This window comes from Plectropomus leopardus, chromosome 17 (assembly GCF_026936395.1).
Source record: "Plectropomus leopardus strain MGB_pleo_1.0 chromosome 17, ASM2693639v1, whole genome shotgun sequence".
Taxonomy (NCBI): domain Eukaryota; kingdom Metazoa; phylum Chordata; class Actinopteri; order Perciformes; family Serranidae; genus Plectropomus; species Plectropomus leopardus.
The window spans coordinates 9,274,956-9,301,839 of NC_142192.1; the positions used below are offsets into that span (position 1 = coordinate 9,274,956).

At 38.0% G+C, this 26,884-nt stretch overlaps 1 protein-coding gene across 3 annotated transcripts in view; it reads left to right on the top strand.

The window, feature by feature from the left end:
- The window catches only part of csmd3b (CUB and Sushi multiple domains 3b), a 463,214-nt gene that overhangs the window by 346,697 nt on the left and 89,633 nt on the right, over positions 1 to 26,884 (top strand). For all 3 annotated transcript variants that reach the window (XM_088090048.1, XM_088090049.1, XM_088090047.1), the window contains 11 exons: positions 377 to 564; positions 931 to 1,119; positions 5,747 to 5,863; positions 6,321 to 6,536; positions 9,910 to 10,098; positions 15,723 to 15,823; positions 15,989 to 16,057; positions 16,236 to 16,392; positions 21,056 to 21,247; positions 25,393 to 25,519; positions 26,672 to 26,874. In XM_088090048.1, the coding sequence (XP_087946174.1) occupies positions 377 to 564; positions 931 to 1,119; positions 5,747 to 5,863; positions 6,321 to 6,536; positions 9,910 to 10,098; positions 15,723 to 15,823; positions 15,989 to 16,057; positions 16,236 to 16,392; positions 21,056 to 21,247; positions 25,393 to 25,519; positions 26,672 to 26,874 (1,748 nt within the window). The remainder of the gene's footprint in view (positions 1 to 376; positions 565 to 930; positions 1,120 to 5,746; positions 5,864 to 6,320; positions 6,537 to 9,909; positions 10,099 to 15,722; positions 15,824 to 15,988; positions 16,058 to 16,235; positions 16,393 to 21,055; positions 21,248 to 25,392; positions 25,520 to 26,671; positions 26,875 to 26,884) is intronic.

A 26,884-nucleotide genomic window follows, 5' to 3' on the forward strand; every position in this document is an offset into this window, starting at 1 on the left:
TACCATTTTTGCCATCAAGAATATTATATTCATATGTAATAAATGTTATAATGGAATAACCCAATAAAGATATTGTCTTAAAAAAGGAACCATATATCCAGCAAGTATGACTTCAATGGCTGTGGTTATCTCTAGACCAAATGTGTATAAAATCACTAAAGCAGGTTTTACTGGCTAATTCACCATCAAAGTGATTCAGCCATTAAGTGATAATGTGAACCTTCAACTCAAAATTCTCAAAGTTATATCCTGCAACAACAGCATTATCGTCATGTTTTATGTTGTCCTGGTTGTGATGTCTTTTATTCCAAAAAGTAGTGCCACTTTAAAAAAAATATTATCAGCATTGTGATAGTGTGATATTGTTGTTTCACAGGTTCCAGACTGAGCTGGGTTATGACTTCCTGGAGATCCATGACGGCCCAAATCTCCTGTCTCCTCTGGTTGGCTCCTTTAATGGTACCCAGGTGCCCCAGTTCCTGTTCAGCAGCAGCAACTTTCTTTATCTCCTCTTTACCACTGACAACAGTCGATCAAATGCTGGCTTCAAGATATTATATGAAAGTAAGTCAGAAACAAATGCAGCATATTTATGCATATTATTCAAGTGTGCGCGAGCATTTGTTGTCAATGCCTGTTATAGATCAAAATAATACACATACCCTTTACAAATAACAGCACAAACAAAACAGTAGGTGTGCATGATGTCAGGACATTAGCAGCCCACCAGAGACAGATTCACAAGCTGGCCTAACATGCAGGTCATTACCTGCGAATAACAAACCACCATGATGGCACAGCATGGTGCTTTATGTGGAGATTCAAACCATCTGTGGATTTTAGATTATGCAGATCAGCAAAACTGCAGAGGAAAGTGGAATCTTTTTGCAATTAAATTACATTTTGACATCTAATCCTTTTATTTTTCAGGCGTTACAGTGGACAGCTACTCATGCCTGGACCCTGGTATACCTGTCAATGGTATTCGGTATGGGCAGGATTTCTCCATCGGGTCCACAGTATCTTTTGGCTGTGATTCTGGCTACAGACTCAGCCATGAGGAGCCGCTAGTATGTGAGAAGAACCACTGGTGGAGCCATCCTTTACCTACATGTGACGGTAAATACCTTAAACAATGACATCTTACATTTAAAAAAAACAAAAACACAAGACTAAAACACTCCTGTAGCCGACCTTCATTACATAGCCCCTAAAATATTATGTATGTAATTAGATAAGACTGACTTTAGATAAAGTGTGTTGACATTTCACATTAATGTAACACCCAAAATTATAATATTATCATAAAAAAAAACAGCCAGACAGCCATTACCCACCCTGTTATCCTTATAACTCTGACTTAGTTTTATTTTTACATACATTATTATATCATATTATATCACTTCCTTTCCCACCAGTGCATAAAATCCAACGCAAAATTACATCTAGGTGTTGGTGTAGAGACCATAGACTCTATATTAATGTTTTATTTTACAACACAAAAAGAAATTTTGTTCCACGACAGAATACCTCCTTTTTAAATATGACTTTCCACTTATCAAATTTAATGACTGCTATTTAAGGGAAGACAAAATTAAATAAATTATTATTTTTAGAGACTTAACCTAAAACAGGTTTTAAAGGAAATTAGATTATTTACTTGATCCATTAAAAGGGCACAAAGAAGCTTAGGTGTATGACAAAAAAAGGATCAGCAGTGGAGCCAGTCATCCCTATATGGGGAGCTGAATCACACAGAACATGTTGTTCTGCAACAAAACCACTGGTTGAATCTCTCACACGCACACACACACACACACACTTGGCTGTGCGCTGGGGCAATTTAAAGTGAAGGCTACTGTGGCTGATAGGGTTTGATTTGAGGAGAAGATTAGAGATCTGTGTGCATGTACACAGTGTGTGCGTGTGTGTGTGTGTGTGTGTGTGTGTGTGTGTGTGTGTGTGTGCGTGTGCGTGTGCGTGTGTGGGGGGGGGGTCTGTGCGCGTGCATGTGTACTGTATGTCAGCACATATATGTGTGCTTGTGCCATGTGCCTCCTGTCACCCTCTCTCCTGTGTGAACCATGAACACAAGGAGGTTTGAGGTTAGGTTGACGAGAGCTTGTGTTGCCTGTCACCTCCTCTCTCTTCTCTCTCAAATCAAGGAGGGGGGGGCATAGATATAGCTGAGGGGAGGAGGGGATCTCTCCCACTCTCTCTCCCTCTCTCCCTCTCTCATTCCAATCATGGTGGAGCTGAGGAGGAGGGAGACAGGAGAGATGCGGCACCGCTGCATCAGTTTTGTGGCGGCTTGCTTGGTTCGGCTTGTTGGCTCATGCACTTGTTAACCACATTTGAATTGCACAGTTCCCGGGACTGGCAGTGGTTTCCTCCAAGGAGGAGGCAGTTTGAGCATATAAACATCAAGCATGCTGCCTGGAATTTGCAGGCTGAATGCCATTAGACTGTGTTTACACAGTATGTGCCCATACAAATATAGGAACTATTTGCCGCTGTTGCTGGTAAGAAATGGTCTAGCCTGATGATTGACAAGGAGTAAACAATGAATTTCAGCAAGGCGGCACTAAAGGCAGCCGACTCAGCCCTGGAGAATGTTGTAGGAACCGAATGTTGTTCATACCCTGTATTAGAAAGTCAGCAACATTTCTTTATTTGATGCAGATTGTACTAGACACAATGGCAACATCATCACATGAGCCAAATGGAGAAGATTTTGAGATTTCCAACTAAATTAGTTTTGAAATGCTGATATTAAAAGATTGACTGCCATAAATTAGATTTCCTCCAAGCCAGGGAAGCCCTTTAGCAGTTGTGTGGATTTTAATGAATCAACTATAATTAAAATTACTTTGTCAACCTTTTTCTGAAGTCCAAAGATTGATGTTTTAGTGGAATCACTCAATTAGACTTTATGCACATGAAAGAGGATGGACAAGAGATACCTGCTAACAGATTGAGGTGGAGAAGAAGGCAAGATGGAGGGAGATATAAAAGAAAGATGGAGAGAAAGGCACTGACAGAGACAGAGATGTGATGCAATGTTTCAAATATCTCACATAACTCAGCATTCAACATTAAGAGCTTCCTGGCAGAAAAGTATTAATAATTAATGGCACTGTGAGTGCAAGCTTTTGTGCATAAGTGTGTATGTCAGGCTGTGTGTATACTGTGTATGTGCATGTGTGTAAGTGTGTATCTGGAAATATTCTCACTTCTCACCCATTTTTTTAGGGATGCTGATGTTGTGAAAACGGTGGTGGATGGGAGTGAAGACACTGATGCTCTGTTGTGGTTTGAGTGCATTTTTAGTGACTGACTTGCCTGTTTTATGTGGCTGTAGCAAGGGCTGCACTTTATGAGGAAAATATGTGATAATAATTATTGCAATAATGATGTTACTTGCAATAACTCAACGGATATTTAAGTGTGCTCAGTGTTGTCTTTCTGCTGCTGTCAGCATACTGCTAAAATAGAAAAAAATCCTTGCTAAATTAAAAAGATAATATTTCCAACATTTTTTTATTGAACAAATTGAACATTGATCTGAACACAAAAGGCACCAATAAAAAGAGAAAGTGTTGCTTTTTAAAGTGCAGTTTACTAATTTATACTCTCTTTTAACTAACTCAAAAACCACTGAGAGAAACATTGCGGTCTCACGTGATGCATTCCTGCACAAGTGCACATGCACTGACAATAAAATCACAATTTGCAGCTCTAGTTGTAGTAGCTGTCTGGGCTGCAGTTCTCAGAGTTGGGGGTTCTCAGCTCTCACAGAACTGGTAAATTGTTCTGCTCAAGGAAACCCCAGCAGAACTTTCAGATTTGACCTTCTACCAGCAGCTCTGCCACCGTTGCACTTTTGCGGTAATGTTATGGCATTTTATAGGTTTATTGTAAGAGGAAATGACAGGCCAGTCGGCCAACTGTAAGATGAACCAAGTGGAGCGAGCAGAAATGAAGCACCTTGCAACACATGCATGCATTAGTATGCATAGAATGAGCAACAGATTTTTCCAAGCTTTTCAGAGGACCTGGTCTCAACTCTGAGCATCTCTGTGTGAGCAGAGGTCTCTTACTGCATAACAATGCACAGGGCTGAACTGTGCGCAGAACTTGCAGGGTCATCCTGAGGCCGTACTCTGGGGTTCAAAATGTTTTAAGTAGTCTCTAAGAAACATTTGCACTGCTTCGCTGCTTTGAATATCACTGCTTCGAATCACTTAAAATCAAACTCTATTAACAGAAAAAAAGGAGATTTCAGACACAAAAGACATTTTATGGTTCTTGCACACGTCGCAGCTATTGCACAGCATTAATGTTGTGGAAAACTAGCTTAAATAATTTTCAAATATTGTTTTTCTTGGGAGTTCTTATTACATGTCTCAATTTTCTGCCTTAAAAACAATTTGGAGCTCAGAAAGTGTACATCTCAGAGCAACACAATCTTGCAAATAGGTTTCAATTTTCCCACACTTCTCAGTAAAATAAATTACTCTTTTTGTCCAGATGGTCACTTGTTATATAACAGGCAACTTTTCATTGAAGCCAGGAACTCATATTACTCCAATAACTTTGTATTTCTCTACATTTTTTCCACACATTTCTTGGCTCACAATATATCCACTGCATATAAATTTGATTGATTTGAGTTGATTGTTTTGTCCAGAAACTATTAATGCTGAAAAAAAAACATATGCAACACCAGACAAAATTATCATTTGGCCAAATATGTATTTACAAAGTGGCACTGAAAATAAGGAATCAAGTGTGATGACACATAATGCACTGATGAGGAAACTTTGGAAGACGTGATAAGTCACTACAGTACGGGAGATACTTAATTAGCAGCATGGATCTTGAAGCTTGAGCTAATTATGGTTAAGCAGATAAGCTGAAATGTTACCTTTTGTTACTCTAATTATACCAGAGCTGTCACTGCCTGGTGAGCATGTCACACTTCCAGCGTGCACTGTGGTCACTGCTGTCATTACTGTCACTTATTCTGACCTATAGCAGATGTTTCAGAGAATATAAGCAACACACTCCAGCAAAGTGAAACAACCCCAAAAATAACAGCATGATTCAAATCCACACGAATAAACTGAAAATTTTCCTTTAACAGAAAAATAACTACAGTTTTAATTAATCTCTTGGGAATATAATGCCCTAACAACATATATGAGGAATGGCTACAATTGCCTGCACAGTAAATCATTGTCAGGCACTGGTAAGTTTCAGGGACATTAAACTACATAAACAACAAATTATCCAGAATTGATATTATGAAGAATGTGTGGTGGATTTTACATTATTTATGTTATTCTATTATCTTTGTGCAACTTTTGGAGGAATTAATAACATAAATAAATCTATACTAAACATTTAAAGTAAAGCTATAAAGGAAAAGTCATATTTCCAAATTGTGAAAAGGCACACAATTTGCAGCTGTCAGTTCATGCAGACCTTTTTTACCCAGGACTGCTTTCTTATTGTCTCCTTTTCCGTATCTCTGTCTACTTCTTCCTCTCTTGTAGCACTTGTGTGCGGGTATGCGTGTGTGTATGTACTATAGATGTGGTATTAAAGGTCCACCGGGAAACATTATCTGTTTTGGCTATCAACAATCTGATGCTAACCTTCTCTCTGCCTCTGTCCCCTGTCTCTGCACATCTTTCTCTCTTTGCCTCTCTCTCTCCCACTCTGTCTCTCTCAATCTATCCAGCCCTGTGTGGTGGGGATGTTAGAGGTCCCTGGGGAACCATCCTTAGTCCCGGCTATCCAGACAGCTACCCTTCATCTCTCAACTGTACCTGGACTGTTGAAGTCAGCCACGGGAAAGGCAAGAGACTCACACAGATCCACACTTCCTAATAGAGACAGACAGAGCAAGGGACAGTAGCAAGCAGCACTCACAGGAGTGCAGCCACTGCTGTACTAGAACCACAAATCTGGATTCTAATAGGTTTTTTATGGTTAATAGAATATTCAGAGGGGCATGTTTACATTCAAATTGATATTTATGGCTAGAAGAGATGTTAAAAACTCAAATGATGTTGAGATATTTTATGTATTTATTTATATTTTATAACCGTACATGGTGTTGAGAGTGCTGAATTTGTGTCTGTTGTAATTACACTGTTAATTTATCATAAACTATTCATAATGATTAGAAATATGGTTATGTTGATGAGCTGAGAATGTAGGAAAGCTCTAAAGATTCTCTCTGTTATCTCTCTGTCCTCTTGTGTGTGTGTGTGTGTGTGTGTGTGTGTGTGTGTGTGTGTCTGTCCGTCCAGGAGTCCAGTTTCAGTTCAATTCTTTTCATTTGGAGGACCAACATGACTACCTCCTGGTTACTGAGAACGGAAGTTTCATGCAACCACTGGCTCGCCTGACCGGCAATGAGTTGCCTAGCAACATCAATGCAGGTCTCTATGGCAACTTCAAAGCCCAGCTACGATTCATCTCTGACTTTTCGATTTCGTATGAGGGCTTCAACATAACTTTCTCTGGTAATGTATTTGACTATAATCACATTACTATTACACTTCAACAAGGTCTAGATTTAATTTAACATAATTTTTAATCATTTCAAGAGGTCTCTTTTTTTTCTACCTATTCCCATACTGAAACAACTCAGAGTAATATCGTAGGTTGTAGAAAGTTTGTACACTCAAAAACGCAAAATTGTGATGTAACACCTAGAATCAATTCTAAGCAGGTATGCAGGACCTTCACTAGAATCAGCCTAGAAACTTACGGAGGGACATTAAGGACACCACAGTAAAATAATAGCTTCTCTTTAAAAAGAAGTGGGTAGAGCAATATCTCTACCAGAATAAAGGCAATTACAGTCCCTTCAAACGTATAGAGGTACCTTATTAGTCTAAGTTTTATTTCAGGTTGTAAAGTTACCAAAGAAAAGCTATGAAGTTCATTTATATAGCACCTTATCACTGGGTGCTTCACAATATTAAAAACAGATAAAAACTAACAGACATAAAATACACCATATAAGCGTGGGAAGCTAAACAAAGGCGGTTTGAAAGAAGTGAGTCTTGAGTTGTATGTTAAAGGTGTCCACAAGGTCTGACAGGCCACAAACACTAAAGCACAGTCCTCTTTAGTTTAAAGCATAAAGTGAAGTATAGTCTACAAGGCCTGATACAAGGAATTGAAGCTAAAGTTGCTCACTAACGTAGGTGGGTACATGACCTTGCAGAACTCTGAAGTGATCAAAAGGATCTTAGATTGGATCATCTAACAGATGATTAAAGAGGCATAACATTTTTCCTTTTCCTCAGGGACAAGACTGACTGGCACACAATAGGAACTATTTTATGAGGATTAAATGCTCTGAGATTTATTTCCATTCAATTCTTGATTTAGAATAGGCGATTTAAAAAATGCAAAGGTTTTTTTTTGTTTCATTGTTGTTGTTTTTTTTTTCATTTTTATTATATAATCTCTGTAACAGATATCTCCATACATATGCATAATCTGTAGGCAACGGGGCATGGTTTTGGTATTATAGGCATTATGGTTTCCATTTGTAGTCAGAAATTTAGTGACCCATCATGTTTCAGCACCAAGTATCTAATTGGCAGAACATGCATCGTCCAATTATCAATTTTCATTCACTTATACCATGCAGACGTAGCAGGCTGAGCAAGGTACTCTAGCAGTCCCTCTCCCCAGCAAGGCTTTACAGCTCCTCCTTTGGGTTCCAGGGAGGCGTTTCCAGGTCAGATGAGATCTAAAATCCCTTCAGCGTGTTCTGGGTTTACCTCCTAGCAGTTAAACGTGCCTAGAAAACCTCTAACGGAAGGCACCCATGAGGCATCGTGATCAGATGCCCAAATGCATTTGCTGAAATGCATTTTCGGAAGTAATCTGCTATCTTCCGATGATGATTAAGCCTTACTTTTTTTTTTTGTTTTTTGTAATTTAACTGTATTTATATGCAGAGAGAAAAGCCGAAAAGGACGGCAAATAGAAGAGGAAGTCTTGGCCAAGATATACAGTTACTACACCAGATCTCCTTAGATATTGGCCATTGCTCCAGAGGCTTATTGTCTTCAGACCAATAGCCAGTGAGTTCCAAGATTATTAATGATTGCATTATATATATATAAGTAGGTCTGCATAATTGTGGCACATAATGCAAATAACAATGTTACTGGACCTAGTCTTAGAATACAACTTGGAGCTATGTTTTATTTACTTTGAAAATAAAGTGTCCAGTAACTATTCAAAGCATAGAATATTCTCCACAAAGTAAAGATATATATAAGTATAGAATATAAAAAATAAAAAAAAGGGATCCAAAACAGAGCCTTGGGGAACACCATGAGTCAGTGTTACAGGGCCCTGCAGGGCTGGCCTCGAGATACCCATGCACTGCCTACATAAGTCTTCAATGTCAGAAGCTGCACTGAGAGCCAGCAAAAGTAAGCCCTTGCGTCACCGCACTTCAAGATGTCATTGGATATTTTGACAAGAGCTGTTTCAGTGGAGTGGAACCGACAGCAGCTATGACTGAAAATTGTCAAAAATACAATGCACAGCCAAGCTTTTGTCAACCACTTTTCTAAAACTTTTACGTTATATGTCAGTTTAGAAATAGGCCTACATTGTGTTCTTGTGCCACATGTGGAGATCCCTACATGGATATTAACTAAAAAAAAAACACACACACAACTGGCCGTGAAGACTACCCAATGAAACCTTGAATAGCTAAAGAAAATAAGCTTAACAGAGGAGACAGGTTACACAACATTAAAATGAATGTAATCCATCATTAAACAGCACTATAAGAATAAAGAGATGGAGATGGATTCCTCATAGCCGAGAATGTGTTGTCCAAATCCACAATAATGTTGCTTCACCAATACCCTCACCCAAAATAAAAGAAAGGGTTAAGAGGCAGACTTGAGACAAAGTCCAAGGCTACAGCTGCCCTTTGTAAATTAATCTCTTTTTTGCCTAATAGCCCTTTCAGCACCCTCATTGACTTGTATAAAGGAGCTCTTGAATCTGAGTCTGCACTGACAGACATTTTACCGCCTCCCAGATGGCATAAGCCAATACTCAGAATGTAACACATGTGAGGCGTCACCAGAGATGTGACTTGCCAATCGCAACATGCTCAACATGCCGTCTCCTCCCGTTGCACACTCTGAAAAAATACAGATCACATCCTAAGTCTTCGCCCACTGAAAATAAATCTCCCGCTGTACCATGCAAAATGCAAAATCAGCAAGTGCATTTCAGGACATGGTGGAGTCAACTCAGGCTCACAACTTTTAGACTAATGTGTTCTAATGTGAGGATTAGATTTTAATTGGCTGCATTTTTAAGAGTTTTTAATCACAAGAGTTATTGAATTATTGAAAAGGATCTCTTCACACAAAGAGAGATCATGGCCATGAGGCGTTTGTTCATTTCAGTTAACATTTAATAGTTACACTGTTAACTCTTTTATTTCAGATATTGGGGCAGATTTTTCCAAGACATGAGAGTGATGGGCATCAGTTTGTTGATTTAACACCATAAGTAGAGGACACAGATTTACACTCTAATCTGATCACCTCTCACGATGGCACTTGTGCAGCACTCGGCAATACTGAGTGTTGCTCAAAAAAATCACTGATTGGAGTAAAAGTCTATTTTGAAGCACTGATTTAGTTGATCATTAGTTTAAGCAAATATAATTCTTCCGTATGTAGAAGATGGATCAGCTTAGATAAGTTTATTTTCTAGCCCTGTTTTATTTTTGCCAGAGGCATAGAAAGGGCAGAGCTCAGAGTGCTGACCCATTGTAGTGTATGCTTCATGTTTATTCATGTATGTATTATGTATTCAGTTATCATCCATTTTCTGCAGAATATACTTTGGAGCCATGCGAGGACCCTGGGATGCCTCGGTTTGGCAGGAGAAATGGCTACAGTTTCGGCATTGGAGACACTCTGTCTTTTTCCTGCAATATGGGATACCGCCTAGAGGGGGCCCCAGAGTTGATCTGCCTGGGAGGAGGGCGGAGAATGTGGAGCTCACCTCTACCAAGATGTGTCGGTATGTGGCAATATTAATATTATCTTAATATTATCCATACATTATATTGAAGTTTTTGGCCATTTAGCTGCCGAGTATTTACTGTATGTTACTTTTGCATTGCAAAATGCAAGTGTTATGCACATTTACTACATGTTAAATGCAAAGCAATACCAAGCCATAATTATGTTAAATCTTTCAAAATGTCTTACTAACAGTTATTGATAGTGAAATAGTGTTCAGTTTATCTTCCATTCAATTATCTACTGTTTCACAAACAAACAAAAAAAAGTTTTGAATTATGTAACAGGCGATGGAACAGAACACTGGCCTACAGTGACCAAAATACCATTGAGCTGCATAGCTGTTGATGTCTTGAGGTTCTTTGCAAATGCAGAAATATCTGCCTACATTATGAAATGCAGAAAGACACACAAAAGAAATACTGAATGCTGGGCAACTTAAGTTCAAAGGTCAGCAGACACTCAAGGCCAACTTTGCTTGCTTTTACAAGATAGTGAAGGAGATGGCACAACACAAAAGTCAAGGAAGTAACAGAAAGGATTTAGGCAGTATTTTAGAACAAAGAAAGTTTTTCACATTCACGATGGAAGTACATTTCAAGATTAATGTCCCAGTCCTTGATTAAAGAGCCTTTTTAAACTGTGTTTCAAAAGATGTTATTAAATACACAAAACTTACACTAAAATTAAAGGACTTCCAGAGACAACAGTCTTTATAAAATCTACATTTATACAGGCAAATTTTAGTTAGTAGATGACCAATAAATGTCAGTGATATTTCTTTGAGGTGAGTCATCAGTGAGCAGTTTGACCTAGTCACAATCCTATATCACCCCTGAGAATTCTGAGTTTTCTAATCAAGGACACTTTCAGAAATATGACTCTGAATTGTATATTTAACACTGGAACATTAAAGGATAAATCCTTAAATGTTCCAGTGTTAAATAAGGATTTGTTATGTTGTTGTAGGTTTTCCAAACATGTTGAGTAAACTGAAGTGAAAATGACTTACGCTATGGTCCAGTGTACAATCGACTATGCAGTAGGTTCATGTGCCACATCAAACTCTAATCCATAAGGATGTCACTCAAGCAGTCTTTCTACAACAGAGGGGTGTTACAAGCCACAAACAAAAACATGCATATGGAAACAACATCAAGTAAGATTTAGTTGCCGTGTGCACGAATACAAGTGGGAGAACCTCTCTATGAACCACACGCTCTAGGCAACACAAATTGCAGTGAAGATGTATCAATTAGAATTAAAATGGTTTTACCTTGGGTAGAAAATTTGTGTATTCTGAGTCGTATCATTTATTAATGTACAGAGGAGAGAAGCAAAAAGAAAAGAGCCTAACAGTAAAATAAGTGAAACTAGAAGGGCACTGACAGAGAGCTGCCCTCCACCAAGGCCAATAGTCCATTCACTATGCAAATTTGCAAGGACAACCATACATGTGTGGATATATTTCCAAAACTATAAGAATAATGTGAAAAAATAGTTATTATTATTGAAGGCTTATTATCTCAGTTGTGCATTCATTATATACTTCTAAACTGGAAATATGTAATGTAATTAAAACTAGAGAACGTCAAATCCATGGACTAAAATAACATTATGAACACGGCAGCTTGTTATCAAAAACAGCTGATTCGAAAAAACTTCAGGAGCAAGACGTTTCACTTGTGTCCAATTTAAATGTGCATATAGAAAAAAAATACTCATCGCACAAATCAGTATGATTTAGTAAGTTAATATTTACACTCATGGTGGAATGATTGTAGTATCTGTCATTCAGTGTAGAAATCAGAAAACATTTTGTTTGGCAACATATATAACTACATATATCAACTGTGAAAACAACAGGATGAGGCTGTATTACCACACACAAATATCATCCATTATATTCATCATAAAGGAACTGTTGCCTTATATATGTATTTACATTTCGGTCGCCACACCTTAGTTTTAGATGAAAGATTTTACAGTTGTTCCAGATCTCCCATGATACCATTGTCCCCAAGCACTCCATAACAACTGTTTTCTGCATGAAGGTGTGGTAAATATGTGTGAGGGCTACCCCAGAGGATTACCGGTACCCTTGAATGTGGATTGTGATATGGAGTCATTATATTTCTATTATTTTGTCTTGTCAACATATTGAACTACACTACTCTCAACTTGGTTGTCTAGTGATCCATGCTACACCCTTCCATCAAGTTTAGTAAAAGTCAATTCAGCAATTTTTTCTATAATCCTGCTGACAAACAAACAAACAAACCTAGCGGAGGTTATAGTAAGTATGTTTTTTCAACAAGCAGCAACTTCCAAGGATAAAAATGAAGCCAAAGCTGAAGTGCCAAAACTTGCAGTTGCTACTTGAGGCTGGCTACGAAAGCAACTCAATTCCCATAGACCCCCATGTTAAGATTTTTGGTCTCTATTGCTAATTTTCCTGTTCATGACAACTGTTTGGGGTGTTGAATTTTATTTAACTTACCCATTTACATTTTATTTGGGCTTAAAGTTGTGCATAATTAACGTCATGGCCAGTTTGAGTGACAGGCTCCCTACGAGACATCAGGTGTCTACGTCCTTTATTTTTATACAGATTTTGGTTCTTCACACATGCATCAGTCGGTCGACTTTCACCGTGGATGCAAGAGTGAGACCATCACGCCGCGTTGTGTTATATTCCACGCTGTCTTTCCACACTGCATCTGTTAAAATCTCCATCACCTCATGTAAACGAGGCACTTAACTGTCAGCTGGTCATTCAGATACAAAACAGTTGAAAAATAAGTGTGAGTAATTACTTCCTCATTATTCATATTCACAACAATACTAACTTGGGTAACTTATAGATTGATTCATTGTTATAGCTTCCACACAATATCATACCACCACCTTCACTTTGTAAAACAAGCTAGCTTGCTAGCATCCCACACAATATTTACAGAAACATTCAGCTCCTCAGCCATCGACCTCCAACCAGACACCAACTTATTGTAGCAAGGCCCCAGATTCCCATCATGCCCAGTGCTGGACTGTGTAGTTTGCTGTTTTATGCTCTGAAACACAAATGTCACTTCTTGTCAGTATTAATAATGTGTCTTTTCAGAACATGACGGTGTATGTCGGTTATTGTCATTTTTTGTTAGTTTAGAGTTTACACCATTAGTGAGTTGGCTGTTACACTTCACCAAACTAGCTGTATTGGAAAAACAAGGTCATACATCATGTCCTTGTTAGAAGTATGTAAAGGCAGTAGCCCTGCGGCATAAAAAGTGTCGACTTCTTATGTGGAAAGAACACCAGAAGGCCAAAGTTTGTTCAGATAAATATATTAATTTGGTATGGTGTTAATAGCTAAATTTGGTGCAGATGCCCCCATTTTAATCCCTGTAAAACAGCCGTTCTCTGTCCATTGCAGCGCTGTCAATGCCAGCGACAGGAGTATCGTGCTATATTGCAGTGTGGTGCTCGCTTGTAGTTAGGACAGTGCAATAGGAAATAATTTAATCAAACATGTAGTAGTAAAAAATTTAGTCACTGACGCTTGCTCGCATCATGTCCAGTTGGGACATGGTGTTACAGCAAACATCTCTAATTATCAGGTTGAGCACACTTTTGGTCAACTGCAAAATACAGACAAGTGTTCAAGTTCAAATTCGGACCAAGATAAAATTAACTGTAATGACAAAAGTCTGAGAAAAGTGTGTCAAAGAGTCATAGATTTGAATCTCAGCACTGTTTGCCTACTCTCCCTGTTTTTGTTTTGGGCTTCTCTGGTTGTATTGGTAGCACTTTAGTCATCGTCCTTGACCAAAGCACTAGTCTTCCAGGTGTTTCCTGGCCACCAGGGCTTACCTGCTGTCTTTGAAAAATTAGAATCTCTAATGCAGTCTAACACAAAGCATGAATTTGCACACAAGGATCACTAGTGTGTACTCATAACTTCAGGGTGTTTGTGAGCAAGAAATGTGTAAAATGGGATTTGATTCGTGTGGAAATGTAGAATCAATACAGGGCAATATAAAAAGCAAAAGAGGCGACACTGAATGTTTTCACACTCCCTCACAGGGCTGTTTTCAGAAACACCATGAGACGCGTGGGATTGTACAGGTGCATAGAGACAGACATTATCATCCAGCTCTAGTAAAAGACCAGATACTTTTTATAACTTTATGATTTTAGAATGCCGGTGAGAATATTTTAAACACCAATCTTATTTTCAGCTTTGCGTCTTGTTTTGTGTGCCAGATTTCTTACGTCTTTGGCTCTTTGTCATCAACGTGCAAAGACTGATAATGCAAAGAGGTGGGAGCGGTGTTGCCTGGCTGTGTTCTATGGTGTAGTGCGGTTTGCTATATTTAGTGCCTGTGTGTTGTTTTGCATTGCTGCATGATGTGGTGCACATTGCAAAGGAGGAGTGGGGATGAGAGGAAAGGGACGATTAGACCTACAATTTGCTGTTTTCTAATATCTCTGCACTGCAAACTTTGTATTGTGCTCTTTGTTTACCTTGCTTTATGTTTTGTTTGGTTATTTTTATTAACTGAGGGATGTACTTTGCAGGTTTAAAGGTGTAAATTGCTTTGGAGGTTGGTGTTTTTGGTTTAACGTGTGGCTTTCTTTACATCCCAAGTGAGTCAAACATATTGTTTTCATTAAATGCTGTCCAGAAGGGAGTTGGAGAGGTACCACAGAGGTGTCTTTGCTCTTTTAGAAAATCAAACATGCCTTTGGCTTGTTTTTCTACACCTCTAATATTTCTGGACCTTATCTTCTATTTAGCATGTTTGTTAAGGGAAATGAGACAGAACCAGGAGGGAAAAGAGGGACAGTAAAAAAATAAAAAAGAAGGAGGAGGGAGAGGAAAAGGAAACTCTGGAGAAGATGAAGGTTGACTGAAGTAGAGGAGGGTGAAGGAGGCACTATTCATAGAGAGGGAGACAGTGAGAAAGAAAGAGAGTGAGGGAGTTGAAGAGGAAAGAGGGAGAGGGTGGAGAGGTAATTTTCTAAATGGAAACTGTAGCAGCGTGATTTATTGACGATATGACAGCTGTAATATGACTATTACACCAGTAGAGACACAGAGAAGAGGGAGAGAGGGAGGGAAAAGGAGAGAAAAGGGACATAGATACTGTAGATGGAGGGCACATGTGAGAAGTGCAGAGAGTGGGTATCTTTAGGTAAATTAGTTTCTCAGTTTCACTGCCTGCCCATTCTCCTCAACTGAAGTAGATGGCCGACAATACAGCTGTTTAAAAGGGTTGTAAATTACACACGCACATACACACAAGCACACATTAGATGTATTCATCCATTTATAGGAGAAAAAGAATCATCTGCTGTAAGATGAAAAAAAATCTTTTCAGTCTGAGGACACTGTGTTCTCTTTAACTGCTTTTACTTTAAGTAAAACTTTTATATCGTAGGATTGAACTGTTTCTATGAAGGGAAAAAAAAACTTTTATTCAAAAGAAAGTTTTAAATGTGAGCCATTTTCTGTTGTGTAACCAATGTTAATGTTCTCCCACATGTTCTTACCACACCATTATAAACTCTTAACAATCAAACCATATCTTTTAACTCTCCTTTTTCTGTGTTTGTCCTCAGCTGAGTGTGGTTCTTCAGTTATAAACAACGAAGGGATCCTTCTCTCTCCAAACTATCCAATGAACTATGACAACAACCACGAGTGCATCTACAGCATCCAGGTAACAGATCTGTGCATCCTAACTAAGGGAAATACAGACTCTGGCACATGTGAAAAAATCATCATGAACATTAGCCGAGGTTAATAACTTATCTTCAAACATCTGTGGGTACGTGTTGTCTACTTTATCGGTCAATAACTCATTTGGCTTTCATGTTTACCCTAGGTACAGGCTGGGAAAGGCATCAACATCTCTGCTCGAACCTTTCATCTTGCCCAAGGGGATATACTCAAGGTAAACACACATATACACACATTATGTTGATTCCCTCTGTCAGTCCTCTTGGCTGACAATTGTGTCTAAAATCGATCAGTGATGATAAAAATCATGCCATTGAAAACAAAACAACCATCACTGGTTGGTAATTATGTTGTATTTTCATCTAAAATGCATGATGCTGTTGTTATCACAGATTTATGATGGTAAAGACAGCACAGCCCATGTTCTCGGAGCGTTCACCAGTTCGTCCATGTTGGGCCTGACGCTGATCTCCACTTCAAACCATCTTTGGCTGGAATTTTTCAGTGATTCAGAAAGTACAGGGGAAGGATTCAAACTGGTCTACTCCAGTAAGTACACACAATAATCTTTTAAGCTTTGTACATGCACACAGCCCAACTCAGTCATAACCTGAATGTGCACAGCTGAGTTGCATTCGGACCAAGAAAACACTGTGGTATTAAAGAAACAACTTTACCTTGATATAAGTAGTGGTACCTTCACTTCAAGGTGGTGTGCAAATTTTTATTTTGGGTAGATTTCATTACAAGTATATATTCATTTGAGTTTCTTGCTATATATATATATATATATATATGTGTATATATATATATATATATATATATATATATATATATATATATATATATATATATATATATATATATATATATATATATATTAGTGCGTTAACGCGTTAACGTTATGTTAACTTAGTGAATAGTTTATCGTGCGATAATTTCCTTATCGCGCGATAAACTATTCACTAAGTTGGGTCTATACAGTGAGCAAGGCACCAATTTCACTTTGTTGTTTAAGCGCGGATGTATACCTGGTCGAATTACAGCGGAGGCGCGAACAAGGCGGAAGCTGGTCTGCCTGAGTGACTGGAGTGATTGGCTCAAGCCGTGTCACAAAGCTGCTGACCGTTAATGGTCTTCTTCATGACCTCTAATGTAGGCCCACAGTTCAGTTAGGGTCATGTTATCAGAGGCTGCGCCCTCTGCTGTTCATTCCAGTTAGCAGGAAAAAGCTTTTTCCACATGGAGACAGAACCTGTGTTCCTAAATGTCTGTGTTTAACAAAATAAAAAAAGTTAAACACCAAAGTAAATCTTATGGAACATTATTTTCTTTACCAAATATTATAGTAGAACAGCTTTCTCAAGCAGTTTGTGATGCATTTTCATCATTTAGATAGATAGATATTATTTTGAATGTCTTTGGCAAAATTCAAATCTATAATTTTAATCTAGATTAATCTAGATTAACTACAGGATTGCAGTGAGATTAATCTAGATTAAAAAATTAATCTATGCCCAGCACTAATATATATATATATATATATATAAAATACTCATTTTCATTTTTAGAGTGCAGACAGAAATGAAAAGTCCCCTGGTGGCGCTTCAGCCTCTTGTGGTCAAAATGAATATTACAAAAAGAAACACTTAGAAAAATAACCCTTATTTTCCTCCTGATTTTTTTTTCTTGCCCCCCCCCCAAAAAAAAAAAAAATTTAGAAATTTAAAACATTTTTTAATAACTGCATCAAAGGCCTTCTTTGATAAATATAATATATCGTCATTCCCTCTCTAATATCTTTTTCATATTGCTGTGAAAATCATCATCAACCCACATCTTTTTAAACTTCATTTGAGTTTCTTGCTAAATCTATATGTATATCTATATATATCTATATATATCTATATCTATCTATCTATCTATATATATCTATATCTATCTATCTATCTATCTATCTATCTATATATATATATATATATATATATATATATATATATATATATATGTATATATATGTATATATATAATATGATTTACTTTGTGCAGTACTGATTTTTAATGAAAAGAGCTTGAATGCATAATAATGTAACTTAATGCAGCCTTCGTTAGCTGTTAGCTCCAGCCATCAGCTGCTAACAGCTGATGTTAACTAACTCTCCTCCTGCCAATGTCCATGAAGATTTGTTGTTCAAAACGTAGCATTATCAGAGAAACAATTGGATGTTTCCCCTGACACATTCATAGCAAGTATACTGCATTCTGTCTTTCTGATGTACGGAAGCCCTAAGCGGGCGTGTTTTTTTTTTTACAAGCCGTTTTCTCGATATAACGAGATATTATCTCGTTATAACAAGATATTATCTCGTTATCTCGAGAAAGCGGAGTTTGTTTTCCTGAGATATTATCTCGTTATCTCGAGAAAGCGAACTTTGTTTTCGAGATATTAAGTCGTTATCTCGAGAAAGCGAACTTTATTTTGGGGTTTTTTTACTTTATTGAATGAACGTCAGAAGAAGAAGTGGCGGGTGGATGATGTGACAGCAGGTGCCGTGCGGTGTTCAGCACGGACAAATGCGCAAGGTAAGATGATTATTACAGGAACACATCACCCAAATTCATCAGTAATCATAACTAGATTATTATACTGTTGCTCCGGTGCTTTTTGGTACGTGCAGGGGCGAGAACCTGCACGCATTTGTCCGTGCTGAACACCGCACGGCACCTGCTGTCACATCATCCACCCGCCACTTCTTCTTCTGACGTTCATTCAATAAAGTTTAAAAAAACAAACCAAAAAACAAAGTTCGTTTTCTCGAGATAACAACTTAATATCTCGGGAAAACAAAGTTCGTTTTCTCGAGATAACGAGATAATATCTCAGGAAAACAAACTCCGTTTTCTCGAGATAACGAGATAATATCTTGTTATAACGAGATAATATCTCGTTATATCGAGAAAACGGCTTGTAAAAAAAAAAAAACAAAAAAACACGTCCACTTAGGGCTTCCGTACTGATGATATCCATTGGGAGATAATTATTCATCTTAAACATGTTAAACAAACTATTGTTTTTTTTAGCCTGCACAAAATTAATGTTACACAACAGAAATCATTGGCCACTGCCATTGTTGAATGTCATCTAATTTGCCCATAGGCCAAAGGCAGTCAACAAGGCAAATATCATCTAATACTGATGTTCGGCGGTGCACCCCCCCCATAAAAAGACATATTGCTCGCAGGATTAGCACTGTAAAATCTGACAAGCTGATTGTATTTTTTTTAAAAAATCTAGGAAACCGATGCTTTGAAAATTTTAGGTAGATATGCCTATTAATCTCAATTTACATTTACTTCACTTATTTAGTTATAATTACTTAATTTTGTGAGGTTGTTTGAACTTAAAAATGGCAAGTTTAATTAAAACAATATTTTTAAGTTTAAGTAACTATATCTGTTTTCTGCCTTTTGCATACTAATCAATCATATTTGTATTGTATTAAGCATGTTAAGAAAACATAACTTGCAGATCTCTCAACTTAATCATTGGCAAAATCCTTTTTGATTATCAAGTTAAGTCAGATTGACTGGTTTACTGAAGTTGCTAAACACTGAGAAAAAACAAGGTCATTTCACTTGTCATTTTTGAGATGCAACAACTTCACAAAATTAAGTAAATACAGAGACATTTCAAGTAAACTTAACAAGATATAAAGTGAACACAAAGTAAGTAAAGTTATATATACTTTTCTTTTCTTACTTTTCTCTGAGTAAGATCAACTTTTACCATTTTAAAGTGCAGGAACTGTATGTATATATAAAGTATGTACACTATAAAATACTAAAATACCTTAATGTTACACAGCACAGCTGATTGGACTGTTCAGGTAGCTTTTTAACTGTCCACTCTGTATAAACACTGACAAGAGTTTATAGTACATTACATATTTTCTCACATTTAGGTATGTGCTGTGTAATTAGATCAAATCTGAGCTAGTCAGCTAGTTAGTATTAGAGTCACATTATTTCAGCAATTAAATTTCATGTGCACTAATTCCTGACTAATGTGACATACTAACAGGATCAATTTGACTCTAAATGGCGTTCATTTGCGAAAGCCCCACAGAAGTGATTGTAAATTCCACCGTCGAAACTATCACAAGAAACGTGTCACATTTGATTAACAGAGCTTTCAGAGACCTCTGATATCAGCGTAGGTTGGGGTGTCAAAGGTGCATTCTGATGTTCACGAAAGCACATCCACATTTGGCAGCACCCTCTTCAACGCATAGTTGGAAATTAGAAAATATAATTGTTTAAACTGAGTTGTGCAGGATGATATTCATAGTGCATTGTTGAGTGGAACATTACTTACTCATCTGCACCTCAACTTTCTCATACTGATGCAGATAAAAGTTAGTTTCCCATACAAACAAGAGACATTTGTTTTTGTTTGTAGTTACGAAGGCAGGAATTCAATCAAACTCAGAGGTGTGTTTCAGTGAATAATGCATGATGGTTTATTCTTTTATACATGCCGTACATACATAGAACAATATCAGATCGGCGATCATTCACACTAGATGTCGGCATGATGGTTGATGTGTTCAGATACGGATTGTGCGTGTCTTTTTGAATCGATGTGTTCAGATTGCCAATAAGTAAAAGAAAAGCTTTGCAAATGACCATTTTTGTATAAAAAGATTTAGACATGCACTGACTGCAGTCGTCAGGGAGATAACTCAAATCCAAGCGCACCCCGTCTTCCAGGTAATGCCGTAGATCAAATCCCGGTTAAGGTCTTATAAGGATAAGCTATTTATATATCTCTTCATATCCCGCTCTCCAAAATTGTGCACATGAATAAACAGAACATTTTGAATATTACCATGGAAACTGAGTTTAGAAAGACTGTGAAAAACAACATTAAATTGGATAAGGTGTATATGCTCCAGTATCGCTCCTAATATTATATGTCTCATGCATCTTTTCCTCTGTTTTTATTAAATCTGGATAAACACCTAACAGGAGCTGAGATATCATCAAGCTCATAAACAGAATAATTTAGTGTGCAGATATTAAGGGAACATTGTTGTGCATCTAAACAACACTAAATCTGTTTTCTCTGGCGAGTCTCAGGTGTCCCTTAGTGAGTATTTTAAAAAGTACACACTGCATGAATCTATCTTTATCCTTTTTTACTTCTCTCTAGGTTTTGAGTTGTCTCATTGTGAAGACCCAGGTGTGCCTCAGTTCGGCTTCAAGGTCAACGACCAAGGTCATTTCTCCGGGAGCAGCATCACATACAGATGTGAGCCCGGATACACTCTGCATGGAGCTTCCACACTGAAGTGCATGACAGGAGAGAGGAGAGCCTGGGATAACCCTCTGCCTTCTTGTATCGGTATGCTATTTGTAGCCTTTCACATTTTGAAAAGAGGCCCATTGAAAACATACACACAGATGTATACAAACACACAAAGGTACGCACATACACTCAATAATGGGTTGAACCTTGAATAACGCTTTTTATTATGCTTGAGAGGGAAAGGTGAGGAGGGTTCATTGTTGCTTTGGCTTTCACTGGTATTGCTGCATTTTGTTATCCGTAATGCATGGTCCGTGCCAACGCTATCTGCAGACATTAATCCATGTATTTGGTGAATTGCAGCACAGGTATCCAAGGCCTGTCAAAGGTATTGGTTTCAATTTAAAACAGAGATTTTGTCACATTTACTCGAGGCAAAAATCACGAGCAGGTTATGTTCAGTAAATAAATATCAACACAGCTGAAGAAGTATTTCCACGATATTAAGAGGCTCCTCATAGAAAAGTAGCCCATCTATGCAGCTGCAAATGCTTTTGAAACTGGTGCTACATGACCTGAGAAAAAAGAGATAAAGGACTGCGACATTGGCTTTTGCTCAAAAGTAAAAAACTTACAACTACCAGAATGCATCGGACCAGTAAATGCTCCTGCTGGCGGGTGACGTTATGCAGCCTCATCCATTCGACACAATGGCGGCCAGCCGGATCTTATATTACAGTTAAACAGTAAGCTTAAACATGTTTCTGAAAACATTTGAGTTGAGAAATATGCAACACTGCAACAGAATCTTGGTTCATATTTGATTGGCACTGCTTAGTTCTACTGTTTGATCTCAGTATTTCCGGCCTCCGTTTTCGCTGTGCAGAAAGCAGCATGGTGCCCACTTCCTGTTCATTCTCGTTATTATGGCAAAACAGGGCTTAAAATACATTTAAGGAAATATTTCAGATGAGAAATAGGCAGTGCAGTAACGTGATTTTGATTTCAATCAACACTGCCTAGTTTTTCTGTTTGATCAGATTTTGGTCTGAGTTTGAGAACAAAAGAGAGAGAGACACAGAGAGAGGGGCGGGTGTGTCTCTTGATCTGTATATTCTGCAGAAGTACAGCCTGTAGATAGACGACAGCCCCAAGTGCTAGTTAAATTCCACCAAATGACATAAAATATGTAATATTGCAGAGTTTCGCAGTGGGGGAGAGGATGGATATCAATTGTTTAGTGCCTAGAAGTTTACCACAGTTCATCTACAAACACTGACCACAAAGCGGGTTGAAAATCAATAAAATCAGTGTCTTCAATTTTTTGGAAGCGTGCTGCTTACTGTCTGGCATTTGATCACTACCTTGTTATTAAGTCCCGATGTCACGAGTGCAGTGCTTAAGTACTTGCCTAACATTGCCAAATAAAAAGAAAATAAGAAAATACAGGCATCTTTATGCCATTATTCCCCTTTGAATGGTTTTCTTCCACAGTTGATTAAGGTATCAAGCCAGCATATCTGATTTACTACATACACTTTTTAAATAGCAGGAAGCATCATTGTGGTAAAGGCTCATTCATGCTCAACGTTAGATAAGTTTACAGACATGGATGGTGTCTTCTGTTCGTACTCTTCGTTTATGTCCTTAATATTTGTGCGCATTTCCTGAAAGGTTACAGATGAAACAGAGCATAACCACCAGAAATCATGGGGGCAGTGTAGGAAGATACAACCATAGGACATAAGAAAGACATATAAATATGGCTACTTTTTGAGAGAGATTATTGGTCAGAAATTTTAACATCTATATTATGTTATCTTGCTTGAGCGTAGACACAAACCCTAAGTATAGAATATAGGAAATGATTGGACGGTAATTAAATGTGAATTGGATAGCGACCCAAGGAAAAGTAGAAAAATGTGTGAGAACGCTGCCCTCTAGTGCCCTTTAGTGGATGCATGGAAATATGTGGGCAGTGACGGTTACGTTTGAAAAGGATGTATCTATTTACGTGAGTGAAGGGAGTATAAATGAGCCTTAAGTCTTACTCTACAATACACTACAGTCGCTTGCTGCTTCATGCAAAGTCTCTGCCTACAGGACTTTCATTCAATAACCTGGAAAGAAAGCGGGTGGAGGCCACTTTCCTGTGGAATCACCTTCCTGATTTTCTCATGAGATCACACACTGCTGTAGTTTTAAAGTCTCATTGAAAAGCCTATTTATTCAGGACAGCTTACCACCTGGACTCCCTCTGCCCAATTGACCCATTTTCTTTCCTGCAGCCGGTGATTGGCCCCCTGTTCCCGAAGGCGCTGCAATGCTCTGCTCTGTACTCAAATATGCACACGCGCCTTCTGCTTGTTTTTAACCCCTATTTATGTCATCCTTACTCTATAGAGGGGTAATTTACAAACATGTAAAATAAATAAACACATTTTGGTTTTGCTGCGCACCACTGTATCAAATCACGGGCTGTTTTATGGAAATTATATCGGGAAGCAACTATTCTGACTATTGACACACATCTAGATATTCCATTATAGCACAATTTCATTTTTAATTCATTTTACATGGCTTCAAAGTGATGGGCAAATAGAAACCACAGCTCCGAATATTGATGTCAACAAGTCAATAATGGTCTTTTAGTGGTGATGCAATATCAGAGCTCCAGAACATACTCACACATTCATCAGCATGTCGCTGTATAGTGCCTGAAATGCTGTGATTTGTATAGTACTTGAAGCTTATTAAGAGGCCGTCAGTCCCGGTAGGTATTTGGTTGAATGATTACATTCTCTAATTAAACCCAAACAAATGCTGAGCCTGTACAGAGTGACACACAAAATGGCTGCGGCAGCTGTGCTCCAGATGGGAGTTATAAGCATAACAGCAAGCCCAATGTTTTAAGGACCTTTCTTTCTTCATCGCTGCCTGCGAACTTTCTGATTTTGAATTCAGCTTAATAAGTCTCTTTCCTTCTCACTATCAATAATGAAAGACTCATAAAACCACTGGCTGATATTCTCTGTCTTTATATTTTAGCAGTGACACGTCATGACCTCAGCTAACCTCCAGTCTTAATATTATATTTCTTCGTATTATTACTCCGTAGTGTTTCCTTCTTTACCCCTCTTTGGTTCTCTCCTTTTTGTCTCTCTTTTCCCTATTCTCCTCTCTTTTTCCCCCCTCCGACCCAACTCTTAATATTGCTCCTATCACTCGAGATAATATATTCCAGTGACGAAGGGAGGGGAGCCTGAGGAACATCGGGGGGTGAAGATTGTGAAAATATATAAGTGAGAGAGACAAAGAGAGAAAGGGGAATTATTTTCTGTTATATAATGTGTGATGGTTTCTTTAGAGATGAATGCAGGATCAGCACTTTGTCTCTTCTTCTTCTTTTCTTTTCATGTGTGTGAGAAAGACAGAGACACAGAGAAAGAGTTAGCTTTGTTCTTAATCCATTTGTCTCAGTGGCGATCGTTTAATCACTCTTCAGTGGCTACTGAGGTGCACCTAGTGGATCTGATTGCCTTGATAAACACTTGCCACAGTCAGATAACTGGCTGACTTGTCATACATCACATACACACTTAAATAAACACATACAAACTCATCACTTACCCATTTTTGGAGGACTTGATTTTTTTTTTTTCACAATTGTGCTAATCAGACGGAAAGAGACATAACATGCAGTGACATTTTATTATGCATTGTATACATTGAAAGGCTTTAAACCTGAGCAAATTGGTTTGGTTTATCTTTAAAACATGGGTAATAAAAAGAAAATGACCATTTGGCCAGATGGGTCCCACAAACTGCGAGAAATTATTAAAAATGACAAAGAAATATCCAGAAAAGTTTAAAAAAAGGAAGATTTTTGGAAAATCATCCAAAAAATAAGAAAAATGTCTAGAAAACTACATTTATGATTGTAAAAATGTGTTATTTAAAATTATGTTACATTAAAAGATGTAATCAAATATATGAATATAGATTTTCATTTTTAATGCTTTTTAAGGTAATTTTCTTGTTTGTCTTTAACTTTTTCTCTCTTTTTTTTTTTGCTTATTTGCAGGTAATTTTCTTGTAACTTTTTTTTTTTTTTTGCTCTTTTTTTGGCCATGTCTTTTTAAGTTGCTTTTTCAATCAAACTAATTTGCACTGGTTTCAAAGGGTTGAAAGTCTCTAATGTCTCTCACCTGTGTGCGCGTGTGTGTGTGTGGTTCCTGTAGCGGAGTGTGGCGGCCGTTTCAAAGGGGAGTCTTCAGGGAGGATTCTTTCCCCGGGATACCCTTTCCCTTATGACAATAACCTGCGCTGCACCTGGACCATTGAGGTGGACTCAGGAAACATTGTGAGGTAATGTGTGCCACCCAAAACCTTTCCAGTAGTATTGTTAAAGTAGAAAAACGACAAGTTTTCCCCTCTAGCATCTCTAAGTGGAATTATTATTGGTGCTGCTGCCGCAAAGACAACCAGATCGCTTTCCATTTTCCCCAGAGCCGAAGAAATACCTAAGTTACTATGGCTGTTCCACCATCTGCCATTTCCACTACTAGAGATAGTAAATGCAAAGAACTTACATTTGGGGGTAGCCAGCCAGCTTTGGGGGTAACAAGAGACCACTAATAAACTGAAACAGCCTACTTTAGATTGAATTCCTGTATCCGTCTTACATGGGTTTTCCCCTGCCCTAAGTCTATTCATTCCCATGAGAAAAGTGAATCTGACAATCGATAAAGCACATTCCTTCGTTCCATAGTCACTGAAGTAAATAATGGACCAAGTTTTCACAAAACCTAACCCTATAAAGATTCTTACACTAAAACAGTTTTTTTTATATAGACAAATCAGGAAAAAAAAAATTTGTTCAAGACATGTTTGTCTTAGCAAAGCACTCTCGTGAGATCTGGCAGTACCTAATTTGCACTGGGTTGATATCAGATTCTAAGCTAGCAGATAAAAACAAGCAGCAAAATAAGGAAATAACATGAAATCTGTATCATATTTGTAGTTGTGTTGTTTTGAATCTGCCTGTATCCATCCAAATGGCATTCACAACACTTCCAAAAGAGGTGGGTGATGCAGGGTACAGGAGAAAACAAAAGTCTTAACCCATTCCTGTTTCGGTTGCGCCATGGTTGACTCACTTCATTTGTGCCGTAAATTGCACCGTAATTTTGCCAGGAGATCTTACCCCGTGGCAGACAGAATTTTATAGTGAAAGCCAGGCTTTTGGGTAACCACTCTAAACCCAGATATTGTAATTCTTCTATAGCCGTCACATTTTGCAACCAACATTTACTTCATAATATCAAGTATGGCTAAAAAAATGTGTCTATTTCCACATTAAAATAACAGTATTATTGATTTTAGTGCCTGCTTTAGAACTTTTGTAAAAATGTAGAGCTGAAACATAATTTCCCCTGAGATAGTGTTTTACTTATTTTATAATAAACAAGATCAAAATGATCTGAAATGGGTTTTTATACTTTTCCATGCAATCTACAGTCTTCAGTTCTTGGCCTTTGACACGGAAGCCAGCCACGACATGCTGAAAGTTTGGGACGGACCACCTGAGAATGAAATGTCTTTGTCAGAGCTCAGTGGGTCTCTGCTGCCCGAGGGAATCCACTCCACACTGAACACCGTCACTGTTCAGTTTGAGACTGACTTTTACATCAGCAAGTCGGGATTCGCTATCCAGTTCTCCAGTAAGTAATG